Source organism: Leptinotarsa decemlineata, unplaced genomic scaffold (genome assembly GCF_025532065.1).
Source record: "Leptinotarsa decemlineata unplaced genomic scaffold, Ldec_3_MD MMD2_tig00026354_RagTag_RagTag, whole genome shotgun sequence".
NCBI classification, from domain to species: Eukaryota; Metazoa; Arthropoda; class Insecta; order Coleoptera; family Chrysomelidae; genus Leptinotarsa; species Leptinotarsa decemlineata.
The window spans coordinates 19,119,400-19,136,267 of NW_027412702.1; the positions used below are offsets into that span (position 1 = coordinate 19,119,400).

The 16,868-nt window shown below is 35.0% G+C and overlaps 1 protein-coding gene across 4 annotated transcripts in view; it reads right to left on the reverse strand.

The window, feature by feature from the left end:
• The window catches only part of LOC111503281 (uncharacterized), a 66,538-nt gene extending 50,698 nt beyond the window's left edge, over positions 1–15,840 (reverse strand). For 2 of the 4 annotated variants that reach the window (XM_074184372.1, XM_074184369.1), the window contains exon 1: positions 10,661–10,778. In XM_074184372.1, coding sequence (XP_074040473.1) covers positions 10,661–10,740 — 80 coding nt within the window. In that variant the 5' untranslated portion in view covers positions 10,741–10,778. Of the gene's footprint in view, positions 1–10,660; positions 10,800–15,683 lie in introns of those variants that run through there. The other 2 variants (XM_074184371.1, XM_074184370.1) reach the window with 2 other exon arrangements.
• Positions 15,841–16,868: the final 1,028 nt, after the last annotated feature.

Here is a 16,868-nt window from a genome sequence, read left to right on the forward strand (position 1 = left end):
CTAACTTTTTAGAGAGGTCAGTTGGAGACGTAAACTCAACATCCATCTCCTCTGTAGATTCACTCCTGAACTAGATTCGCAGGGAAGTCAGTTGGAGTCGTAAACTCGACATCCATCTCCTCCGTAGACTCGCTCCTGAACTGAATTTACAGAGAGGTCAGTTGGAGTCGTAAACTCGTCACCCATCTCCTCTGTAGACTCACTCCTGAATTAAATTTACAGGAAGGTCAATTGGAGTCATAAACTCGACATCCAACTCCTCTGTAGACTCTCTCCTGAACTAAATTTACAGGGCGGTCAGTTGGAGTCGTATACTCGACATCCATCTCTTCTGTAGACTCGCTCCTGAATGAATTTCACAGGGAGGTCAATTGGAGTCGTAAAATCGACATCCATCTCCACTGTAGACTCGCTCCTGATCTAAATTTACAGGGAGGTCAGTTGGAGTCGTAAGCTCGACATCCATCTCCTCTATAGACTCAGCGTCAGAAATAATGTTTGAGTTTACTTTGTCCATAAAAGTCCCACGTGTAGCTAGGAAAAGAAGGTCAATCACGACAGAGCCCCACATTACCGTTACAAGGCGATGCTACGACGAGAGGACGCCCGGTATCTCGAAGGTTCCGTAGAGGCAGCTGATAGGCTCAGTGTCATTCATCCTCTCGGCACACACCTAAGGATTGAGCCATCACTGGAATGCCATTCAGTTAGGGAATAACAAAACCACAAGTGATTCTGTCATTACCGTATCCAGCGGGGCTACGTGGACGCAGGCAACCAATGGCCGGTTTGCGCAACCCCCACATCCCAAGCCAATGCACTCGCCAAAAATAGCATGCACAGTCGTTCAGGTAGTGAAAGATGAAGAAGGACAGCCAACCCGCTTGTGGGACAGCAGAGCTAAATCTGAGCAGTGGTCCAGGAAAGATTGGCCGCTCAGACACGAGCGGCAAGTTTAATGTAATAAACTATTCTTCAATGTTTCGGGAACGTATAATATTACCTGCTCTACACATCAAACTAGGATTGATGAAACAGTACGTGATGGCTCTAAACTAAAAGGGGAAATGTTTTCAGTATATATCCAGATCGTTTCCAAAATGATGAGTGCTGAGTAGTTAAAAGTTGGAATTTACGATGGACCACAAATTAGACAATTGATAAACGATGTGAATTTTACTGAAAATATGACAACCGCTGAAAAAATTTATGGAATGCCTGGAGTTTGTTCGGCTCGTAAAAAACTCTTTGGGAAATAAGAAGTCCGTAGACTTTCCTTTGCACGTCAAGTAGCTACTGTTATACTTTCAGCAACTGGGATGCAACATAAGCATTGAGATGCATTTCCTTCATATTCTTGATCAATCAACTTGATTGATTTCTTAAAAATCTTGGAGATTTGGGCGAGGAGGAGCATGAAGGAGCGCTACCAGGGCTATTGGAGTGAAAATATGGTAGCTGACTACTTTCGGATCATCCAGAAGAGTACTAACAGTAGAACTCTTTCTAGAAAGTCACATTAAAGAAAGTTTTATTTAGGTATTTAAATGAATTGTTATATGACGGAAAACCATGTTTTTTTATAAAAAGAGCTATCCTTCATATCTCAAAAAGTACAGCTGCTAGCAAAAACCTGAGTACGGATTTGGAAGCAGGGTAGAAAATGCAGCTAGATCCATACATACATTCCTTGCAACAAAAATGCTTGTGCAGTGTTATCTAACAATTACTCAATCTTCAATCTAGGAAATAGTATGTATCTACAAACATTAAAACAATAATGGATACATTGCAATCTATCAATAATTCTTGTGACTTTTACGTTGAAGAAGTAGGTACCTATTTGTTTCCCATGTTATAAAAAGATTCACTTCTACACCGTTTGATTAAAGTTCAGAGTTAGAGATAATGCCACTCAATACATAGATGCGCACTTAATACATAGAAAATGTTTTCCTCTCGAATAACCCATCGAATACATGTAATAAAATCATCAATCATGTGATGTGATTGGTGTAATTTCCGATAAGATAATATTTTTTTCAAGTAAAAATTGTTCATCGGTGTGTCGAGGAACGAAAACGACTAATTAGATCATGCATGAATATTTCGCAATATTGTTGCCTTGCCATTGTACTTTGGAAGAAGTGATTTCTTCATGAAATATATTTGGGTAGTATTCTTCGTGACGATTATCTTCATTTCTGACTCCAGCTTTCATTTTGATGATAATCTTAGGAAAATTAAGACAAAAATATGATAGAAACAACTGATACTTGATGAACATCCATAATATCGAATTCAAAAAACAGACTTTAATATGAGAGTCCTACTTGAAAGTGGAATGTGATTGATTTAACACATCTTCTGGTGAAGTAGAATGGCAACAATACATAAAATAATTTTTACTCAATATAAATTTGTATTTCTTACACTTCGAAGACTGAAAATGCTATTTTCGTATTTATTTCCATTGATTAAATTATCACTTTTCAATCCAAAGAATTGAACAAAAACATAACAACTAACAAACAAATTTACATGTAATAGAAACTTGACAACTGTTCAAAGACAATGTACCGCAATGATAATAATTTCTATAAATATACTAAAGAAAAGTAAACTTTCACAGCCAGATATAACTGTGTGAAAGCTATTTTCCGGGTTATTTTTGGTCGTGGTCTGCAAGTTTTTATGTCTGACCTTTCATCTACTACTGCGGTAAACATTATCAAAGGCAATGTGGTAACGGTCAGATTGTCCAAATTAGTGCTACCGTTGTTGCTAACGCATTGTTTACGTTGCTAGAATTTGACTTTGGTTTTATATTATTAGTAGAGGTCGTAGCTTGGTTTCTCTCCATCAGATTAACCTGACATGGTTTACTTGTGATGTACTGTTTGGAACCTTTGATGTAGTAAAGACTATTACCGTAGTTTTATACCAACCAAACCGTTTTTTCAACATCTCGGCACGTGTTAAGTGATCATTTTCAAGAGAAAGATTAAACTACTTTAATCAAGTGGAAGAATAAACTAGTTCAATCTTCCTCTTGGAGATGACCACTTGGTGATCGAAACACGTGTCGAGGGGTTAAAATAACGGTTAAACTAGTTTATTCTTTCCCTTGATGATGCAGATAGTTGTTGGTTCTCAGATAGTGTTTTCAGTCGCAGACCCAGGACAGATATATCAACCTGCCTAGGAACCTATGCGACTGTATTTCAAGCGGAAATTTACACTATTGAATTGTGTGCAGAGGGATTGGAAGAATCCAACCCCATACACAAGTCGATAAAACTATTCTCGGACAGTCAAGCGGCGTTGAATGTTCTTGGCTCCTACCGAGCAACGTCTAAATTGGTAGCAAATTGCCAAAAACAACTCTCCTCGATAGGAAGACTCGACAGATTGTCTCTGGTTTGGATTCCTGGCCATACTGGCCTAGAAGGCAATGAGGCTGCTGACTCCCTTGCAAAGGTGAGTGCTGCAAGCAGCTTCATCGGGCCACAACCTGTCATTGGCATCGCTTTGGGCTATGCCAAACAAACATTGAACACCTGGATGGCAAAAAGATTCATGGAGATCTGGCAGAATCTTCCAGGATTGGCTCACTTCAAGGCGTTTATTCACCCTTCGAAGCTTGATACCAAACACTTGTTGGACTACAGAAGGGATGAACTATGATGTATAACAGGCCTTCTTACAGGTCACTGTCATTTGAATCATCATATGCAGAGACTCGGACTGTAGGAAGACAGTGTGTGTCGCCTCTGTTTGAAAAATGATGAAACAGCAAAGCACATACTTTGCGCCTGCTCCGCTGGGGACCGAATCAGGTTTTTCGAGTTCGACAGAGCCGTACTCTTACCATCTGACCTGAAAGACCACTCACCATACAAACTAATCAGCTTCGTTAAGGAGCTGGGTTTATTTGGTCGAGTGTGAATAGGTGTGAGCCACAATAACCCCTTGCGGGTTGTGGTCGAGAGTTGAATAGACCCACTCATTTTGGACCTAACCTATTCTAATCCCTTGAAGATGATCACTTGGTGATCGAAACACTTGTGGAGTTGTTAAAATAACGGTTTGGTGTTGGTGATCGGAATATGTGTCGATGTTTTAAAATAACGGTTTGGTGTTGGTAATCGGAACACGTGTCAATGTGTTAAAATAATGGTTTTGTGTCGAGACGTGTACCTAAACTTCTTTTCGTGGTTCTTTTTGTGGTTCGTGGCCCGCAGCTACAAGGAATCCGGTTTACCCTGAATGTTGCTTGAGGTTCTCTGGGGTCCTTAGCTAATCTTAGACTTTGTCTGATCATTTTTGTATGCCTTACCATTGATTTCACGTCGTGTTTCTCTATAATTCTTCCAATCCGGTCTGTAACATTTTCAACATAGGAAAAGAAAGCTTTTCCCTTAACCAGCTTAGCTGGGGTTACTTTGTATTCTCTCTTATGGGTCACATGACTCCGCTCGAATTCTCCTCCGCTGTACCCACTCTCTTTGAAGGCATTCTTTAGGAGATTGAGTACCTCAGGAAGACTTTCGAGTATGTGTTGGTTTCCTGTACACTATGAGGCCCAATGTACCATCATCATACCTGTTCACAAGAATATCCGAAAAAGCTGGAGTCTCTTGGGTTTCTCGTTAGGTACCTGTCTCTAGGGACCCGTCTCTCTGAACATAAGAGAAACTGTAGACTCGGACATGCTCTGAACAAAAAAGGCACTCACATTATCTCCTTCGAAGATACAGTAATATTTGATAGAGAGGCAATGGAAATTTGAAAACACAGGAATAATTTCAATAGAAAACAAAGAGGCAATGAACATCAATAAAGTCTGGCTACCGGTACACGCACAAGGTCAGGTGATCCAATAAAGGGAAAAAAATACTATCATCGTAGTAAATACGTTTGTAACAACGGGAGCACCCATTCGGGCCTTTGATAATGTCTACCGCAGTCGTCGACGAAACGTCAAATATAAAAATCTGCAGACCACGGCCAAAAAATCCCGGAAAATATATTTCACGTACTAAAGAAAGTCCTGACAGACATCTCCATTGCTATTTTTTATAATACCATCAGATTAATTATATATGTACTTTTCCATCATCTTGTTAGAGTGTTTTTACTTGTATATATTTTTTTTCCAATTTCCGTTGGTATTATGAAATCGCACGTTTATATTTGTAAAATTCCTGATTTGAATACACTGAAACTACATTGCAATAATATTTGGTCGCTCATATTTCGGTTTCCCACTTAACTTCTATAAAAAAAAATCAACAAACAGCTATATTTTTACAGACAACTGTAACATAATTGGTTGATTTGTGTAAAATAAAATACTTATACGAATTATTGGGTTTGATCATGGTGTGTAGGCCTTCACGGCCAGTGTTCAACCGATTATTTGCTGTAGCCGGGTAATATAGCTATGGTATACAGATTTTTGTGTCCAACGTTTCGTCTAAAAATGTGGTAGATATCATCGAAGGCGATACAGCAATGGAATTATTGCTAGAACCTATGTGTTCTGAATTTCCGGTGTTCATTTTTTATCAATATTTAAGCTCTCTTGACGGAAAGGACCAGCACTTATTTCTCCTCAGTTCATTCCATCGTGTGGGATTTACATGATGCAGAATTGATAATTTTTTATCATCTACGCAGTCGATTATGTGAACAAATTATTTATTTGTCAGCTGGTATAAATATCTGAGATAAAAAAAAACGTTTATGAGAAATTTACAGAAATTACTGCTTTTTATACTGATAACTATTCATCATCTCGTAATCACATGTGTGTACTAAGATATCGTGAAAAGAATAAGAAATAACATAGTGATAGATATTTGTGAATTTAATTCTCTTAAATCTATACTTATAAATGCGAAAGTCACTCACTTAACTCTCACTCATCCATCTCTTTTTCTCCGTACTGGTTAGTCCTAGGAAGCTAAAATTTGGTATATAAATGCTTCTCAGGTCTTAGATACGCACTAGGATTTTCAAATATTCTAACTGGGGCACCCCCCCCCCGTGGGGGTAAAATGTATAACAATATGATTCAGACGAAGCATTCAAAAATATCGATGAAGATAATAACTTAATCGTCCTTTCCACAAAAAGTGTGTATCCGTGTATCTGGTATCGCTCTCTGAGATGCTATAACCAACAAAGACAAACGTAGCTGTACCAAAAATTTCATCAGCAGCAGCCGGCACTGGTCAACATACGAGGTCCGATCCTGCTCCACGACAACGCTCGTCCGCACGTATCGCAAATCACTGTGCAAAAATAAGTGAATTGTGCGTCGAAGTTCTGCCTCACTCACCATACTTTCCAGACCTCTCGCCAACCGATTACCAACTTTTCAAGCACTTCGGTAACTTTCTCGCCGGTAGAACCTTCTCCAATTAGAACCGGGCACAAACGGCCTTCGTCGACTTCATCGAATCCTGAGCACACAATTTTCATGCTCAAGGAATTGCACTGAATAAATTGTACTAGTTCGAATAGCTCGACTATGTTTTCACTGAGATATCACTGTTGAAAGTAGACTCATAAAAACAAAAAAACTTCGAAAACAATCATGACTCGTTCAGAGTTTTAAGCGAAACGAACTATATACGTCATCGTTCTAACCACTTGAAATTGGTCTTTGAAAATTCCATTACATGTTATATGATTCATAACAATTTTTGTGAGTTACAATGGCAGACATGAGGATAAAAATTTCAACCTATTTCTTAACATATTAAGTAGTTTTATTTACGAGTGGATTATAAACGGCAAACTTTCATTTTTAAAATGTCTGAAATTCAAACACCATAAACATGATGTCATTCAAACTTCATATGACCAAAGCTTCAGCAAACATCATAAAACAATTACCTATATGGACTTACAAACAGCACGAATATTTTTTGAATATACCTATGTATATAGTAGCGGCTCACATTTCACATACTTCAGTCTTATCCTTGAACTATACTTTAATCGGTACGCGTAAATTTACATGCCAAATCCAAACTCTCTGGAACCCTGATTGAAGTATCAGCCATACAAATTTGAAACCTTTTCATAAATTATACCTTACGATTCGATCTTCACAAACTTTATTTTTAAAAAATTTTATCACATGTTTCAATATCACAGTAGCTTTTTCGTAGAAAATGCCATTTTGAAAGTTAATTCTATTAAATACTTTAATTTTTATATACCCCACGTAGTCATATGTTCTAGATACCTACATAGGTACTTCTTCGATCATAATGACCTAGAACATCTACTCAGCCTTCATATGCCCGAGGTAGATCCTCAAATTATGATGACCTAGACCATAATATATCAATTCTACATCAATAATACAATTTCGGTTTCTAATAAAACAAGTTCAGTATTAGTCATCCAGATTTTTCTCATTTACATAGCTCATATGATGTTCTTGGGTGCGATTCCTAAATTATCTGCCAGTTTGACCAATATATACTTCAGGACAAGTTCCACAATTTAATTTATATAGGTACCCCTGATTTCTCGAATTTGGTTGTTTTGTCTTTATTATTCTTAACTTACTTTCCCAACGTATTCTATATGCAATTTTAGTACCTTTTTTATTCAAAAATGTAGCCACTTTTTCTGTTGTTTATCTTTCGGGCAGCCAAGCCAAGAAGAAGTGTTATGAACTATTGCCAAATATATGGCCAAACTGAGACTTGTAAAGTGAATCAACAAACTGTGATTCATTTTCTAAACTTTTCAAAGACAAACTCTACAAAATTCCTAAATTTACTCGAATATTATTGAACAGAACGTCCTTCTTATAGCAATGTTCCTTTTAACATTTTTCTCTACAGCTTATCCTTCTTTGTTCAAGTAACAAGTGTGTATTTACAAGGAATTGTTTAAGTAAATAACAACCAATGCACTATTCTTTATCAAACGGAAGACGATTCCATCTGCAACAGTAGAAAGATAACATTGGCAAATCAATTTTGATGCACCTTCTAGATAGCATTTCAAAAAACGAAACAGAATTTTCCTATCATCAGACCAGTGGTTTCTTTTGTTAGAGCACCTTCAGAAAAATTGATCCTGATCATCCAGAACCAAATGAAATGCAAGATATTATGTGTCCGATAATGCAAACTCGATTTCGTTGAATGTGAAGAATTTGGTCCCCACCATTCCTCCGATTGAAACTATTACTCTTGTGGAAAATGTATTGCACAAAAAGTCAATCAGTTCATCAGTGAAACAAGAAATATCAAATTTGTTGACTGTGTGTTTGTCGCAGAATTATTGCCCATTCAACGGCATATTTTATTCATCCAATGAAAGACTTATAATGAGAAACCCACTCAATCCTCCGCTGGATTTGAAATCCCTGAAAGACCTAATAAAAAGAAGAATTAAAAAAAGGAATAGCTGAAAATAACAATGATCTTCAACGGAATGGCTACTCCAAAGCGATGGTGGAACAGACTTTAGTTAAAAGACAGTAGGAGCCTCGCAAAGAAGGCTGAAAGTCGACTCTTTCAGTTGTATTTCCAATTGCATATGCAGGAAATTTTCTGTGAAGATTCCTGCACTGACGCATGTCGGATATAATCCAACGCCCTTCGTGGTATTAGCCAGGGAAGTAGTTGTTTTCTGATAGGCGTCAGTCCATTCAACCTACTGTGTAGGTATATTCGAGACTGGCTTGAACGTTCAAAGTTCATTTCTTTAGATTCTTTTTGTAATTATTTTTTTTATTTTATTATTCTTTCAGGGATTTCAAATCATTTTATATGATATCAGACAATGGAAGTCCGATATAATGAAATTCATCATGATTAGTAAATGTTCCTTTGCCGGATGTGAAATTTCAGAAATAAGTATAATAAAACAGATTTCGATCAAAAATGGTCATGATAGCAGTATAATAGATTCTTCACTATCCAAAAACAATACAGTCAAGTCATGAAGTAAATTAGCCTGATTCCAAGAGACGAGGAAAGAAATTATTGAACGTTACCATATTTGAGCCAACCTAGTTTGGAGATTTCCAATTTCCTATAAAATAAAGGTGTGAATATAGCGTTTGAGACCAATAACAACTTGAACATCCTATAGATATTATTTATTTATTCATTTACTATTTTGTATCCAAACAGACAAATCTGGTCTGCTCACATGGATAAAATATATACAATATTTAACGTGAAATACTATTAATATTATCATCATCATATTATCAAACAAAAAAAATTATACCGGGTTTCTCAATTATGAATATTATCAATTGTAGAGATTTAATGAAATGGTTTCTACAGTGACATATTCACTAAATGATGCAAAATGACATGTGTACTTTGTGGTAATTTCCAATCCACGTTAATGGGTAAATTGATATTGTTGGCAAGTCGAAGCATGGCTATAACGGGATTCCTAATACGTAATACGAAAGGTACATTGAATATAGTAGACGAACAAGTACGACTATAACATCAATGGTAACTTGATGTGGGTGTTTAAGTCAGTGCTTTTCAATGGATCGAATGGATATCCATGAGCGATCAACTACGAATATTCTATGGAAGTCCAACTTAGTGGCCCCCGCAGTGGATATCCTGATGGACATGGAACAGATATCCTATGGATATACGAATAATCCAATATCCAGTGTATGTCTATTGGATATCGTAGGGTTTATTTGGAATCTTGTGAATATTATTAGGTCAACTAGAAAATCTAAATTCAGATACTGCCTTTGTAAATCCTTGAGTTTCACAAAGATGATGAGTCATCCATACGAACCAGAAGTAAATAGACAATTAGTGAGAAACTGAACATCACAGTATCTTTCAACTGCTCATTTACTGTAAATCTTGAAGAAAATATAAAGTTATGGAAACTGAAAAGTCTGAGATTTATTAAGTATGCTGTGGGCACAGGAAAAAGTGTTGTAAGTCATATAAGCGGTCTATAATAATCGTTTCAATACGTTTCAATCGTTTCGTAGACCACAGACGTCTACTATTGCTCAATTAACCCCGGAGATCGGTATTAGACTGAAGGTACATAGTTTCAAAATGCTGAAGCCCTTCTGGATTCTTTCGAAAGCCTGGAAATCGCGTCATTATAAACTACTGGAAAGTTTCCAATCCACAGTTTTCACATTTTTATTAACGCCCACTTCAAATTATTGCTAAATTTCCACAAATGGTGGATGTACTAAATTCGTCATATTGTGAACACACTGGAAAAGATCATGGATCTGAAATTTGAATCCTGGGGTATACGTAAGATTTGAAAGAATCACCTAATTATTGTGAGAAGACAAGACACTTCTGGCGCTAAGCTCTATTATTAATATAATGTAGTCATTTTCATATCAGCATCTATTTTGAGTTCATATATTTTGGAGATCTTGAGAAAATAATGAATAAGTTATTGTGAAACACTGTGAAGTAGTGGACAACTCTCATGATACCCTTTTGTCACAGACATTTCACTTGTGGGTTCTAGACTCAAGGAATATTTTGAAGTCTCCCAAAATAAAAAAAAACGCTTTTTGAAACAAACCTACTATTGTAGTGCAGAAATCGAAAAACTGGGGGAAAATATTCAGGAAAATATTCAGCAAACAGGTAGTACTTACCCATCGCTCATATCGCACTCACAAATAACTAATGTAATCTTCTCGCGCTTATGTCTAGATGTGTAATGATACCTACTCATCCGTTACAGCGTATTAGTGCTCACCTGGCACCGCACAGCGCCATCTTACTATTTGAACAAGATGGATGCCGCATGTGATGTATCGACGGATGTTTTGTGTCATTTCCTGTGGCGATGCCTCATTTTTTTCGATTTCTCCAAGGGAATTCCTCATTAAATATTGTTAGTATTATCTATTGCGTCCTTAACCTTTAATAATAGTAAAGATATGTATCAGGTGTTATAAAATTTATCTTGTCAACATTATAATCACAACCCCAAAGACAAACTCGCTTTTATCAGTTCAGATGTAACAGATGCAAAATGATTATGTTCCGTTATATAATCCAGGTACTGTTAGTTCAATAGTGAAATCAGTTCATCCAGCGAACAATTAATGCATGTAAGTTGATTTTTAGGATTTTTTGAGAAATCCGAACAAAAAAATTGCATGGATTCCTCAATATTTGATTTTCATATAAGGTAGTTTGTATATGCTTCAAAATTGTTCGCCTGTATCGGTTCTAACTCAGTTTACTCATCATGCTGAGAAAATTTCATAAACTCATCAATCGCAGGATAGCTAATGAATATTTTTTTAATAACCCCCCCCCCCCCCGGCATCAAACCGGAGTTTATTTTGCCATAGAAATTTGAAAATATTTCGAGTTACTACGTTTTATATTTTTAGATTTAATTATGAATGTTGGAATTTTTTTCACGCTAATGAATATATTTTGGCTGCAATCAATATGCATATCTAGAATATGAAATATCTGAGCAGGAAAATTTATTATGTTTGCAGAAGACACATCGTCACTGCGAAGGCATAATACTGTTAATATTCTGAATACATTACAAAATGATCTGGAAAATGTTTTTAAAATCAAAGAAATGAAGTTTGTGATTTCTTTATGAGTTGCCACAGATGTTATAGGCGGGTTTATAATACTTTAACAGATGTACCCTATTTTTGTATAGCGAATGAAATATTTACTGGGCGTTCAAGTCGATTGGTATCTGCAGTAGCGTGCTTTTCATAAAAAAAAATTAAAATTTCGATGAAAATATAAAAGTGAAAACAATTTTAGGTATTTCATTGAAAAAAACTCACCAATTATTGATGCGAGTGTTCCATATTTTCGAAACTTACCGCTACATACAACGATAAAAAGTCTTTTGAGATTTGCTATATCGAATCATAAAATAACTTTGAATACATATTGAAGAATAAACTGTTTGAACAGCCACTTGAAAATGATTTATTAGTCGGCTGCTCAAGGAAATAGACTATAATTCCGAATCCAACGTAAAATTAATTTCGTCAAATTCTGAAATAATGATGGAATCTGTTTCTGTAATCCAGAACTTTTTACCACATCTGTTTCTGTTCAAAATCTGTTTTTCCGGTAATCAGCTGTCGCCCCCATACGAACGACAACTCTCAGAAGTTGAGAAACTTGTGAGAGCTAAGGACTAACGAGGTCTTACCTTTCAACGTGTGATTCCTTATACATTTTGAATAAAGTTAGTTTCAATTTTGTTATGAAAGGTAGAACTGGCGTTCAGTGGATTTCTTCCCAAACACCAGAACTGCAACACTTTTTCCGACGCACAATTCACTAACCCAGTTAACTTCTTGGGGAGATGTTGTTTTTGGTTTGATTTTATTTTCAAAGCAGGTCAGAATCGTTATTTTTCGAAATCGGTCGGATGAAGATTGTTGGAACCTTGATGAGGTGAAGGATGCAAAGACATTTTTTCGTTTTATTACCCAGAGAATAATTTTTTCACCATGTGTGATGTGATTTGAATCTGTCTCTGAATCTGTCTCATCAGCCCTTTCAACCCAATTTAAATCATATTTTCCGTTTTATTATACAGTGTCATCCCCAAAGTATGCACCATATGCGAAACTTCTTTATTAAGGGTTTTTCGAGAAAATGTTATTCTTGATAAAAGTTTGTGCATCCCCTAAAACTAAACATGGACCAACAAAATACAGTAAAACATACGTAATATAGGAGGAGCCTTCAAATATTTGATTTTGGGTCATGAGTAAAGTACTCTTATTTTGAAAAATTTCGGGAAATATTATTTGAAAAAGTTGTTTAGCATTGAAAAATACATCCAGATTTGAAGTAATGTTCATCTAAATGATGTTTTATTTTTTTACCCATTTTTTCAACTGTGCACTACGAAAAAAAATTGCTAAAACGATAAATAGACAACATCCTGTATGAGATCGTTTTGAAAGCCTGAAATATTACGAATTACACAACTATGGTGTTAACCACGGTCAGTTTTTTGAAGAGTAAAATAATTTTCAAAGTTTTTGGTGTCGAGTTATTTTTATTTTTTGTTAACACCGAAAATTACTCAAAATTATACAGTACTGTAACAAGAACTTGATATTCAATAATATCAAAGCACGAAACATCAAAATAAAATAGGTACTTCAGAACAAACTCGTTGATTTTCTGAAGATTTTCTTGTCCAAAATAATTCTCCAAAATAATCTCCAGAAAATCAACGAGTTTGTTTCAAAATACCTATTTTATTTTGATATGTTGTACTTTGATATTATTATAATATATTACTGTATAATTTTGAGTAATTTTCGGTGTTAACAAAAAATTAAAAACTTTGCACCAGAAATTTTGAAAATGATTTTACTTTTCCAAAAAATTGACCGTGGTTGACACCATAGTTGTGTAATTTCTAATATTGCAGACTTTTGAAATGAAGCGTCGTATACTGGATGCTGTCTATTTATCGTTTCAGCAAATTTTTCTTTTCGTGATCCCCATTTAAAAAAATGTACAAAAGAAGGTAACTTCACTTAGATAGCCATGACTTCAAATCTAGATGTATTTTTCAATGCTGAACAATTTTCTAAATAACATTTCCCGACATTTTTCAAAATAAGAGTACTTTACTCTTGTCTCAAAATCAAATATTTGAAGGTTCCTCGTGCATTACGTGTGTTTTACTATATTTTGTTGGTGCATGTTTAGTTTTAGGGGATGCACAAACTTTCATCAGAAATAACTTTGGGGATGACACTGTAGGTAAAAAAAAAACTAAGAAACATGTCACAAAATATTTCTGCTGCTAACATCTATCCATCTATTCACAAATGAAGTTTTCATGAATCTCCACAAAAATACAAAACGGTGACTGAAATTTTCCTGAATGTTTAAAATATGTACCATTTTTGTGAAAGCCCAAGTTTTTCTGTAAAATGATCTCACAATTTCCAACTCGTTTTTCTCACTCAAGATTTTAAAATCAATCAATTTACATAACACTGATTTCATTATTGGTATATATTTTCAATTTCACGACACATCGACCATTTATTGGCTATTTTCATCTTTCAAAATCTGGAGAAAAGAGAAAAACTTTGATTTCCTTCCTAATCTCAGATACACTTCTGAGTTGTGTTGACAAATTGAAGAGGAGGTTATGCAATATTTGTAGTGACCCTTCAATATTTTGGTTTTCATGTAAACTTCATTTTTTGACAGGAATGTTATTCGACAATCAAAGAAATAGAATGCAAGCTTAACGAAAAAAGTAAATGATTTGATGAACATATCAAAAGACATTTTTTCCCGCGGATTGATTTAATAAGTCACTGGGATTTGAATAAATAAAATGTCAATCCTGACTGGAAATTTATATCAATATTTATGCTTAAAAATTTATAATTTTCTGAATTAAAAAAACAGATTTCCAATAGTATCAGTTGTACCAAAAACACATATTCAATTTTTATTTGACAAAACTGTTATTGAATATTTCATAGATTCCCTCTTTTTCATACTGAAGAGTTTTCTTTAGTTTTCTATCGAATTATGAAGGGTTACTATTTGACACATTAGACATGCTTTTAAAGTATTCAGGTTTTCCTTTCAATGGTTGGTATTATTGTATATATTACAATTATTTTGTTTAAATCAAACATGCAGTTCCTCACTATCGAGGGGTAGAACTGTCCAAGGTTTTTGATAAGTTTCTAGAGGTTCTGTGAGGTGAACATAATTTCAATTTTCTTTAACATATTTGAGATCATTAGTGAGCATATTGTCGATTCATTTTCATTGCTGAATTATGAGATGATAATAAAAACAATTAGTTGATCCTAGGTAAGATATTGGTAATATACACTTTTTTAAACATTTGTTGGATAGACCTTGAAGTTTAGAAGAAGCTGTGTAGACCATTATATTTGTTTCATGAATATCGGTTGATGTATACTGGTGCAATATTCATCAAACATTGAACAACTATCTACATGATATGATTGTCGATTTTGGTTAATATGGGGGAGATATACAAAAAATATTTTTATCAATTTTATCTCTCCCGATTTCGTTATATTTGATGATATTTTTCATATTATCTGCCCAAGACATACTAGGATTTATCAGTTCTGGTTGATATTTTGACTGATTCGCTTTTTGTTCTGGAATATGTGTACCAAAATCTAGTAAGACAACTTTGCGTCGAAAATATTTTTAATAAAGTGACAGATGGAAAAGACACTAAATTTTCAGATTTTGTGTTTCGGAGTGTTTACGTTGAACAAGAAATTCGATGTGAAATGATATTGCAGCAGGTATGTAGCAGCACAATAATCAATATCTCATGTCCACGTCAGCTTGTTATCGATGGTCAGCCATTTTGTTTTCGCAAATTCTTTGTTTGAATAGGAACAAATAATTTGGAAACATTCAGATTGTCATAGATTGTTTTTTTACTGCCATAGTTCATTCAGCAAAGCAAAAAATACATCTCTTTTCTGTTTGAAAACACCCAAATTGACTTTAATGTCATTGTTATAATCTAGTTCAATATAGATTATCTTTCTCATTATCTGCTTTTGAGTAATCTCTAAGATATATGTAATCACCAGAGCCACATACAAAATGAAACCGTGATTAAAAAAAAGTACTGACCTTTTTTAGTTTCCACCAATTATTTCTTCCCACTTGATGATGGATCTGTATGAGGAGACTTGTACACTTCAAATACTTATTAACGCCAACCCCGCCCTATTTATACGCGATTTTTCACGTATGTACCTGTGGACGAATCCATTTTATTCAATTGACTGATTTTGATAAGATGTTTGATGACAAGGCGTTCATTCCAAACTATTTTTTCTGAACTCTGGAATTTGGGGTTTTTAAATACCAAATTTTTGTAATGAAGTTTCAAAAGATCTGGTCCTTGTGATTATTTTTTTGAATTGCTGAATGAAAACCATAAATAATACCCGATACAAATCATAATGGTGAAATGGAGGTGATTTTAGAAGTTTCGTTTTAGTTGGACCTTCCTGTATGAAATATTCTATAGAAATAACCTCAAATTGTGAAAAAAAAATTGCAAAAGTGATATTATTGTTTTTGCACTTCGAACATGTCGGTTTTTCAGCTCCATCGAAGATTACGACGAAATTGTCCATAATTTTGGAATTTTCCATCCCCGAATAAATTAACCAGAACTTTTTTCTTGTCACTGAATTTTTTTGTCAAGACTTGTTCAAGTTTCTCATCATGATGGAGGAGTTTCACCACTACTTTCTTATGTGAGGCAACGGTTGAGTGATAGATTTTCTTGTAAATGAATTGGTCGAAGAGAAATACATACCTATGTATTAGGTATACATAGTGTTCATATACTACAAAGCTTCCCCTCTTCAAAGTCATCACTCCTGTGATGAAACTTCCTTATATTAGAAATATGAGCTGACTCTGGTCGTCCATCATTATCGAAATTTACGAATGCTACTATCCCATCGATGAAATGGACTCTTGTTATCTTGAAAGGACCTTTCGTTATATACTCCTTTCCAATTTTCTGGTACCCTACTAGAATATTGTCTCCTTCTTTAAGTTCAGGTGGTTTCAATTTTCTATTTTTATTAGCTTGATTTTGAACCCTCTCTTTGTATTTCATTTGTTGTTCTGGCGATTTTGGTATTTTCTTTATTTGTAAATTCAGGCCTAATACTTTATCTGCTTGTAGAACTATTGATTTGATGTAGAGCTTATATGATGGTGAACAACCTAAAAATTCAGAACGCGACTGATTATGATGCCTTACAGCTGCCTTGAGGCATTTCATCCAACCACCAG